The 10,785-nt window shown below is 45.9% G+C and overlaps 1 protein-coding gene across 1 annotated transcript; it reads right to left on the bottom strand.

The window, feature by feature from the left end:
- Positions 1-3,162: 3,162 nt before the first annotated feature.
- Positions 3,163-4,323, bottom strand: gpr173 (G protein-coupled receptor 173). The gene has a single exon (XM_066709882.1). It carries the CDS (start codon positions 4,321-4,323, stop codon positions 3,163-3,165), a length of 1,161 nt encoding a protein of 386 aa, XP_066565979.1.
- Positions 4,324-10,785: the final 6,462 nt, after the last annotated feature.

Genomic DNA, 10,785 nt, shown 5'->3' with positions numbered 1-10,785 from the left:
CACTGATGTCTGTAACAAAAGTGGCATTTTCAAAGAGTTTCACGTGTCTGTGGCCTTTTTTGCTTTTCCTTATTGTTTAAATACCCTTCACTTCACTTCTGCCTAAGTTCCCTCAACCCCCCCAACTCCCCTTCGCCCCAACCCCCACCGCCCCTCCCCACCCCCCCGACGCAGGCCCTCCCATCCCTTTAAACCCATCCCCTCGCACACACACGCGCACACACACTCACATGCGTGGTAAAAAGTCGATGGTCGAGATCCGAGAATCTTTTTTTTTCTTCTTCTTTTCGTCCCTCCCACCCCTTTTGAAATTGTCCATTTGTCCATATTATACACATCAAATAGTACAGAGGTCACAGTTAATTTACAAAAGATAGAATGCCTGAAGAGACTTCATGTTCTGTTCTTTTTTTCCTTCTTTCTTTTACAAAAAAAGTTCAAGTAGGCATTTCTTTGTCTTAGAAAAACCACACCCTCCACTCCTGTCCTCCCCTCTCCACACGCCTCCCATCTCCGCCCCGTTCCCCTCCCCAGTGTTAAAACCCCAAAATCACAGGACCCCCCCCACCCTCTCCCACCCACCCACAAACCCACACACACACACACACACACACACACACACACACACCTTCCCCAAGCGGGAAAATAATAAGGAAAACAAAAGAAAAAAACGAAGTGTCTTGAAGAAATCCTCCAGAAACAAGAGAGCTCCCTTCTTACTTCCTGAAAGACACAAGTTTTGTTTGTGTGGAACGGTTTCGTTCCTACTTTTTTTCCGTGCAAAGTCTTATGCTCATTTTGTGGTTTTGGCAATTTTCATTTTTTTTTTTTCCTTTTTTTAAAAATGTATTTTGTAGATCCCTTGGTGTGTTTGCAACGTAGGTCCCAAAGACTGAGAGGCAACATCTTTTAATTCTTCTTCTTTTAAAACCCACCCCAGGCAAAACAAACCAAAAATAAAAATACGAGAAAGAAAATGTAAATCAGTCCCCTGCTAGTCTGTAAATCCACAGTGCTTTTGTATTTTCCGCTTGTCTGTTCGTTTCCGTCCTGTGGTCCCGTTCTGACGAAGGAAATACTAAAAACCCCTGAAAAAAAAGTCGGTCTGTGTCTGGCTCCCCTTCACCCACGTTTAACTGTGTAAGGCCATTATAATGATATAATGATGTTCCAGCTGAATTTGATTCTTGGTTCTTTTGCAGTTTTAGTAGAAACCTGAATCTTGTTTTATTGTTATTATTAATATTATTTATTATCTGTATTATTAGATTATTTTTTTGCAACATACATGGGCAGCAAGGAAGTAGATCAACGTTAAAACAAAATGAAAAGGAAACCCCCCCCAAACACATTGTAACACCCTACCTACACTTGTGGGCTGCTGTGAGCCTCTGTTCCCACCCTTGGCTGAATACGGGTCAGTGAGCTTCATCGCAACTCCAGAACAATTTTACTGACGTGTATGAGAAATAAGACCCAGCCCTTGATTTTCCCTACACGTAAGCCAGAATGACCGCTCTCTCTGCGCAAAAGTTTACTATCTTGGCTGGAGGGGGAAGTTTCCAGTTGGATCTCTGCCTTGCCCTTCCTTACTTGGACATTTGTGCAATGTTGGTTCATCCTTTAGACGTGTTTTTGGGTTTGTTCTCAAATCAATAATCCCACTTCCCATTTTGCCCTCATCTGAATTTTGTATTTATTTTAAGATCCTTTCCCTTCCATATCTGTGGCACTGACTCCAGTGGACTACCTCTACTAGTGCTGGTGTCTGACCCAGGGCAAAAGAATGACAAAGTGGCTATAAATACATCATCACTTTTTCACTGCAGGCTTCAGTAGAAACCCAGTATGGGGGTTGGTGCCGGCTATTTTGTGAGCTTGGAGTTTTGCCACTAACATCCTGTCTCTGTGTCAAAGCTGTGCGCTTTGTCCTGTGGGAAATCGGGAAGATTACCCAGGCTTCCACTCACCATGCCTCTCATAAGCCTGTGCAGATTTCAGTGAGTGCCCCCTCTCTGATCCCCCTCTTGCCCTTTGGTGCATTGTGGGAAACCTCCAGGGTTGGCATTCCAAATGGCAACTATATTCGGTCAAGGGTACCAAAGTACTATTATTATTTTGGGCTCTGAACTGAATGTGATCATCTGGTACTTTTTATGACTGTTACATTAGTTCATCACTCCCTCTTTAAGATTTGTTTTGTTTCATTTAATTAAATTTGATTCTATTTGAGACACCAACCTAAAAATCAACACCGTCAGCCACGTCCATCTGTCAGCCCAACCCATCCCTTCCTTCCCCTCCCAGCCTCTTCCATTAAAATAATACTTAAAAACCACACAACCCTCAGCAGCCGTCAGATAGAGGCAGTAAACTATTCTTTGATACAGCAGTTGATACGCCGCATCACTGGTTTGAAGGGTATGAAATGGTTGCTAATCATAAAGGGATTTACTTTATTAAATTTTTCAGAATGAAGACAAGGTGGGGTCTGTCTCAAAGCAGCCAAAATTTTAGTGCTGTCTAAGGTAGCACTGAAAGTGTTCCCTGGAGGTGACCCCTACAGAGACGTTTAGTTTCACTGCGTCCAACCGTGTATCCTGTCACCTGCATTTGTTTGTGTTTTGTTTAGTTTTTTTGACCGATATTAGCTACAAAACAAACATTGTCTTATTATTCCTTATGTCTTTGCCACTTACCAACTACAAATCGACTATGGTTTCCTCAGTAAATTAATAATGGATATATCGCAGCCAGTGAAAATAAGATTTGTCTCCCTACTACTCGAATTGCCGAATGTGAAAGGGTTAAGAATTAGAAAGGGAAGGATAACTGCACGGTTGTTTAATCCTGCTCTCAATTAAAATCTGCAATCCTTAAACCTGTCTCAGAATGGCCCTGCGATTCTTGTCCTTTAGCTCCCAAACGTGGCTTGGTGTTGTTTGGCCGGGAGAGGGATGGTGGCAGCAGAGGCCAGGGGGAATGGCTCAGTTTGTTTCGGGTTGTGGTTATGCTCGGTCGTGTTTTCTCAGGGGGGGCAATAGCTTTTCCCTATTTAATTTCCTTAAAAAAAGGAATATATTTAAAAATAAAAAAACAAAACACGCTCGGCCACAAGAATCCCCACCAAAACCTCCTCCCCTACCCCCCCACCCCCACGCCTCACATAACACAGTAGGGCTCCCTGGGGAGTTGCGGCTTAGTCCTACAGCAAGGGGGCAAGTGGGCCAGGAGCCCCTTCTTCAGGTCCTTGTTGAGGAAGAAGCAGATGATGGGGTTGACCCCGGCCTGGGCAAAACTCATCCACACCGTGGTGGAGAGGTACCGGTGAGGTATGGTACAGGCCTTGACAAACACCCGCCAGTAGCAGGCCACAATGTAGGGCGCCCATAGCACCAAGAAAAACAGGGTGATCACGTAGAACATCCGGCCCAGCCTCTTCTCAGCCTTGAACTCCTCCATGCCCAGTAGGCGGCGGTTCTGGTTGTGCACGTTCTGCCGGATGCCCAGAAGAGTGGGCGGCATGGGACCCCTGCCGAAGCCCGCGATCCAGTTGGCAGCTGCTTGCCCTGTGGCGCCGGGCCCATGAAAGGTCCAGTTCTGGCTGATGGCGGGCACCATCTGCACGGGCTTCATCTTGCGGTGCTTGTACTCGAAGAGCAGCAGCTTCATGTAGACCACGTGGGTGGCCAGAATGAGCACGGCCAGCATGAGCATGAAGCCCAGCGTGTCGTTGGCCTTGAAGTAGCGGTGCTCAAAGATGCACTGGTCCTCCTCACGGATGAACTTGTAGGTGCCCACGTCAAAGACGGGCGGGAAGGCCATGGCCACCGACAGTGTCCACACCATGCACACCACAGCCACGCACGTCCAGAAAGTCATGCGTTTGGAGTAGAAGCGGTGGTGGGCGATGGCCATGTAGCGCGTCACGCTGATGCAGAAGAGCATGAAGGCGGCGTGGAAGCAGAAGAGGACGGCCATGAACGCCACAATTTTGCAGCTGAGCACACTGTAGGTCCAGGCGGAGCCGTTCTTGATGGACACTAGGACGAAGGGGAAGCAGACTGCCGAGCGGATGGTGTCAGCCAGGCAGAGGTCCAGCAGGAAGTAGTAGGGGGCTTTGTGGAGGGCTCGGTCCTTGAGCACCAGCAGGGAGACCACCAGGTTGCCCACCAGGCTCACACAGATGATCAGGCCCAGGAGGACGAGCTTGGCATAGGTGGATACCAACGACACCCCACCCCCTCCCCCTCCGCCCCCCGCCACAGCTGCCACCGCCGCCAAAGGGTGTCCCCCATCGCTGCTGTCGCTGCCGTTGGCCATCCCTCTTCCTCTTCCGCCCCCTGCCTGCCTCGCTGCCTCCCTCCTGATCCCCTCTCCTCCTCCTCCTCCTCCTCCTTCTCCGCCTCCTCCCTCCGCGCTCTCCGTCCTCGTGGTGGGGTGTGTTCCCCTGGGGGCAGACGCTCCTCTGCTCACAAGGAACCCGGCCGTCTCATCCTGCATCGCCCCATTGTACGCTCTGCCTCTCTCGTGTTTCTCCTCGTCCCCCCTTCCCCCCCCACACCTCCTCTTTGTCCTCTGGCACAGCACCTGGAAGAGAGAGAGAGGTTGGAAAACAAAGTTAGGCCACTTTACTCTGGTAAATATACCATAGAAATCTTGCACTTTTAACATGGTTTTACTATAGTTTACTATAGTGTTGACAGTGTGGAGTAGTGGTTAGGACTCTGGAGTGGAGGGTTGTGGGTTCAATCCCCAGGTGGGGGGCACTGCTGTTGTACCCAGCTGTATAAATAATGTGATATTTCTCAGGCATGTTTCCTATGGTAGACCCTGGTTTCTTTGTTATATATATATATAACCTTCAGAAAGCAATGTAAAACTGAAATAACATGTTGAAAGTGCTAGAATCTGATGGTAAATTTGCCAGGTTAGGCTTGCATAAGGGGTTACATAAAGAAGGGTTTTAAATAATTCAAAGAATCATCACATGGGAATAATGAATCCCAAATACTGCTTAAGACCTGGCTAACAGAAGTGTGAACAGTGTGGGGGATTGACGACTCATTTTGTAACCTTTCCTTTGAGGTTTGCCTGTGCGTGTGTGTTGCAGGGGAGGGAAGGGTTAACATCCTAAACAGAAACCGCATTACAACCTGACACTGAATATGACAAGCTACAAGCGCAAACTGAGAAGAAACATGAATTCAATTCAGTGTCGGGCTGAGCTGAAAAAAACTGACTGAATTTAATGAATGGGCCCGCTGTTGCTAATTGTGGTGGGTTTCTTGGGTACGGTGTGCAGTGCATCTGCCAGGCTGGCGAAAGGGAACTGAATCTCAAGCTTGGAGAAAAACACATTTTCCTGCTACACTTGGGCAAGGGCTGTACATCTACCATAGTGGTGAGCAAACCATATCACGAAGCTGGGAGGGGAACACAGTGGCTCCCCGGAGAATAGCACAGAGAAACATTTTGCAGCCTTTACCACAGTAAAACACCTCTGGGATCAACTGCCTGCACGGTGGGGAGGAAGAGCATATGATTCCTCCGAGTCTATCCAAGAGATTGATTTGGTCGTTAAGCCCAAGGAGGAGTGTGGGATTGCACGCACCCTATTTAAATTCACAGAGAATAACTGTCTACAGTCTCAATACTGCACATACCCTCACGGTCAGTCTTAAGTCTGCGCTCCCAGCCAGCCTGATGACATTGCTTCTGTGTTACGCAACAATTCCACACGCCAGGTGCTGCAGTAAGATTACTTGGAAAATATATATTTTTTATTTTAAAATGACAAAGTTGATGTTCGGTAACGCCTCCATGTCTCACTGTCCTCGCACTGCCACTACAGCCGTCAGAGCCCACTTGAGGAGAGCTGGTACGATGTGCGAATTATGACAGAAGGGAATCAATGGCTCTATGATAATGTATTTCCACCCCCAAATTATATACACACATAACGCACACACAAGCACACTCATGCACTCATGCAAGTTAAACTGTCACAGCAATCGCCTAGTCTGTTGCTTAGATATAGGGCCTTACTTTTTATTTTCTCTCTCTCACACTCTCTCTCTCTCTCTCTCTCTCTCTCTCTGCTGTGTGCGAGTGTGGGAGGCTGTCTCTGTGCACGCAAAGGGTGTACAGATGGAGGAGGAAGGAGGGTGGTGGGGAGAGATGTACGATATTCAGCATGTGAGCTGCCAAGCTGGGGGAGTCATCCTTACGGTTTATGCAGCACGGCCACATGGGATTGTTCCCACAGGTCAGCATGGGTGTCCAGAGACTCTGGACCATGCTGTACAGTCAAAGACCTGAGCGTCAGGGCTGTACTACCGAGCATTTATATATATACCCATGGGCCTCAACATGGCGGGGATTGAATACACTGCTTTACCTAAAGCGTTGGGTCAACAGACAATAGATACACTGACACTTTTTAAAAGGGATCAGACCCCAATATTAGTGCACTGGGCTAAACTGATTCCTGTATTCTTGTTCTCCTGATTGGCCGTGTATAAGGTGGGATTTCATCATCTGCTGGTGTCACACAGCCATGAATGTCACTGTAGTTCAAGGGGAGTAGCGTTTAGAGAGTCACCTGACCGCAAGACTGTAGAACACCTCTGGAAGGAACTAGAATAGTCTGTGATGTCACGCTTAGCAGCCACTCCCAACCAGAGAGAGAGATGTTTTAGGAAGAGGGATAAGAGCTGCCTCCAGAGAGTGTCATCACAATGACCACTGCAAAGAGCAACCAATCAAGAGGCACCTTCAGACGCTTCAGTTGATCTGCAGAACGCAATACAGCACTAACTTAGTACTAATAAGGAAATGCAGTAGTTTGAGTTCATCTGGACGTACTGCTCACTCTAGAGATCTCTGGCCTGGCATCCATTCGGTCCAGCACTGTACTGCCGGGTCACTGCACCCCCAAACGCCACTGGAGAAACCACAGCGGAAGTAGCCGAGCGAGTGTGTGGCAGTGCGGCCTATTGTTTGAGAGACATGGGATGCTGCCATGCAAATGTATTTCTGTCACGGTAATTACAGCAGCCTGTTGCTAGGCTACGGGAAACCGTATGCTCAATCTGGTGCCTGAGTGGGAGTCTGAGCGTGGATTTTCTGGAGACGGGGCAGGAAACTTGTTTTGTTGACGAATCGACACCGAAATAAACACACACACACACACACACACACAATAAAATAAAAACAAATTTGTTCTAGCAGAGACCGAGAAGGTGTTCAAAATCTATCACTATCTGTAGGGAGGTGTCACATACGTGTCATTCTGACTCAAAACAAAAACGCATACAAACCTACCGCTTGTCAGTTGTTGGTGGATTGTTATTTTATTTTTGTCTTTCCTGTCCCTGGCTGGTTCAAGAGTACCAATTTATTCACACTACTACTTATGTTCGTAACCACACGCTGTGTATAGTCCATGACTGGGATACTGGCTCGACCTGGAGTATTGAGACGGGGGCATTACTGTGGGGGGGGCTGTCGTTCAGCTCGCGGGGTGGGAAAGTTAGTGTCCAAAGACGTTGCTGGGTTTGCGGCATTGGCTGGGGCAACACGGAGGCTTGAATCCACGCACACACAATAACCTGCCTCTGATGGATGTAAACCAGCTTATTCTCGCAACACCCCATCTTTTTTGAAGTGCATGAGATTTGAGACCACACTTGGGTCCTCAACAAACACTTACACGAAGAAAGGAACATGATGTCAATCCAGCAAGCCAAGAATTGATTGTGCTTCCTTTGAACATCTCGATAAATGTACACGTTAGGAGAAATCCTCTTTAAAGCGAGATAATTTGTTGAGGAAAACTATCTGTCAAATAAGTCTGGAAATGCTTGCTCTGTCGGTGTACATTTTGGAGGATGTGTGCAGAATATATATATTTATGCTAATCGGTCTATCTGTACTTTCCTTTTCTTTCACTGGTTAAAATTACTCTTTATTTCAACCACTTTCAAAACAAAATGAAAAACCCAGATGTATACCCCCAAATGTGGTTATATGATCTGAAATGTCCCAAGAACATGGGGGTGTTGGGGGGGGCATAAATTAGTTTTAAATGACCAAAAGTAAAGACAAGTGCAGCAATCTGTACTCCATTTGACACGCCCACCTGCCATACACACACACCCCAGTGCAGGTCCTGCATTAAAATTAAAATCAAACCAAACTTAACTTAGCGGCACAATATGAGATTTGCTAATCAACAAATAGGTTTCCTTTGTTTGGTAAGCGAAATGCAAATAATCTACAAATACAAGTAAAACAAAATACAGATATCTAACCAATCTATCTCACCCCCTCCCTGCCCTTGGCTTAGTTTACAGGATTTGGTTTCTGTCTTTTTAGTTTGGGGACACTTCTTCGAATTAAGAATGTACTTTACCACATGTCACTGTGATGATAAAATGTCCTATAGATCACTCTGAAATTAGCACTGTTGCACAAGCCCTGTGGAGAATGCAACAGTGAAAACAAGGTAACAAAATGCTACACAGCCTTGTAAATTATATGGTTTCTATAGTAAGAATAACAATGAGGATACATACATCTCTTATCAAAGGCTATGGTGATTGGGCTTTGCATTTCCATGTTTGTTTCAATATAAGGTTTGTTGCTTTGGCTGGCTTTAGGTAGTGTTAAAATGTTTGTTATTTCAGCTCTGTGGGATACTCCTTGTTTAAATCTATTCATTCTCATACATTTGAATATTATTTTTATGAAGAATGCACTTTGAGGCATCTTGCATGATAAGGCGTGGAGAAGAGAAAGCCTTCCTTCTGTTAATTCTCAGGCCCACTGGGATATCACTGATTTTCAAATGTTGTGTTCCTTACATTTTAAAGTCAGCTGTATCTAAAATAGTTTTCTGTGTTACTCTCTCTGCTACCGTTTACTCTTCATTAGAGTAATGAACATCAATCTACCTATTCCCAGGATAGAACACTGCTTCTGAACACACTTGGTTATGATGAGTGACAGGAAGTACATAGGGGGACACTAATTACTGTTGCACAGTACCCTAGAATCGGCCCAGATTTTTTCCACAGGGACATGCAACAGGTAGGACCTGACTGGCCATTCCTTACACGGTACCACTGCTCCAAGTGTTTTGCTTGTTCTTTTCCAACCAAAATACATCTACACAACCACTACACAAATCACTGTAATACACACCATATTTCTATTTTTATCAAGTGAAATGGTAGAAGACATTTAAACTTTGCCCATCTTCATAAAGATTAGGGTGAGAACACTCAGAGTTATATTTACTTATTTGATTTTGTTTAGTAGAGATTTCCTGTTAAGATCGATCAGACCTTATTTTGTCAAGTTAACGGCAGTATCACGTTCTGTCAACATGAAACAAACAAATAAATCATATACTGCTCTAAAGAGAAATGTCCTTTGACATCCTGTACACTACAGAAGAAATCTTATTGGGACAGCAGTCCAACATAAAAAGACAGCTGTTAACTTTAGTTTGTGGGAAGGTGAAGTGCAAGACCAGCCACTTGGGTTAAATGACTGCATCAAATTCTTTTGATAGGTGACGGGAGGGATACTGTATCAGGTCTCCCCGATTTGCTGTTGCAGTTGATCCCAGAGGTATTCTGTGAGGACTTTGGGTAAATTATAGAAGTAATAATAATCTACAAAGCACCTGATGCATTAAAGAGGCTGGCACACGTTTTGAAGATATCATATACGAATTGTATGCATCTGCGACTGTAAGGCTAAAGGGATGCACAGGACATAACCAGAAAGACCCTGAGAGATCAGCAGCTCACAGGCTCCAGTCCTGAAAGGTTTCTAGAGCCAGATTTCGAGGTGCTCTGGGGGAGGGGGCCGGGGGAACAGACTGGCTGGTGCAACCCAGTGTCCTGCTGTTTGTGGTCTTACATTAGAGAAAGAGCTGCCTAGTGGAAAGCTCATGGTGTACCTGCCCAGCAATATATGGATAGCGTAGAACTGTAAAATGTAGAAATGGATCTTGTGGTAGAGGATCATGTGAAATATCTGCTATGTGTTTATTTATTCCGAATTGCAAGCAGCCCAGTAGATAGTCCTCAACGGAACACCTATGACAAGGAGAAGGGACCCCGCCACTATCGAGGCAAGTTAGGTGTGTGCAGCACCCACTGCTGCTTCTGACCTCAAAATGCTTTTATGCCTGGTCAACTATTTATTATAATATCATTTTCATCATCTTTTGCTCATCCGACCTCTTCAAAATCCATGAATGCTGCGGTTTGAATAGGTCATCAGGCTTGTGCGGTCAGGGATCAGGGGTCAGGGCTGTCAAGGTTGTCAAGGTTAGTGTTTTTGGTGCTGAAAGTGCATGTATGTATGTGTAGAGTCCAGAAGCTGTTCACTGTTCGGTTACTCACGCTGAGCCTCTGGCAAACTACGGACGCAGGTGGACAGCTCTTTTGCGGCCAAAATGGAACATCGGTCAACCTACAAGAAAAGAAAAAGCTAATCCGCAAATGCAGGAAGGTGGACTTGCTTTGGTGGCACCTGGGCTGTAGTCAGAATGAGCAGTGAAGCCAATGTCAATCTTCTGGAGGTTGGACAAAGAGAAGAGATTCATTTTACATTTTTGAGTCCCTATTACATGCCCCCCTGTCCTGCACAAAGTCCACAAGCGTAAACCCTCATCTATATTATATATACACACACACACATACAAGGAGTGAGGACTGGTTGTGGGCTCTCCGATACATCTGACAGCCTTGCCGTTTGTGGGCACGT

The sequence above is a fragment of the Amia ocellicauda genome, chromosome 7, assembly GCF_036373705.1.
Source record: "Amia ocellicauda isolate fAmiCal2 chromosome 7, fAmiCal2.hap1, whole genome shotgun sequence".
NCBI lineage: Eukaryota > Metazoa > Chordata > Actinopteri > Amiiformes > Amiidae > Amia > Amia ocellicauda.
Note: the sequence above shows the minus strand (reverse complement) of the source record. Positions and strands in the feature narration are given on the sequence as shown.

Excerpts from the sequence above, each read along its gene's own strand:
- gpr173 (XM_066709882.1), bottom strand. The coding sequence starts at position 4,323 with ATGGCCAACGGCAGCGACAGCAGCGATGGGGGACACCCTTTGGCGGCG.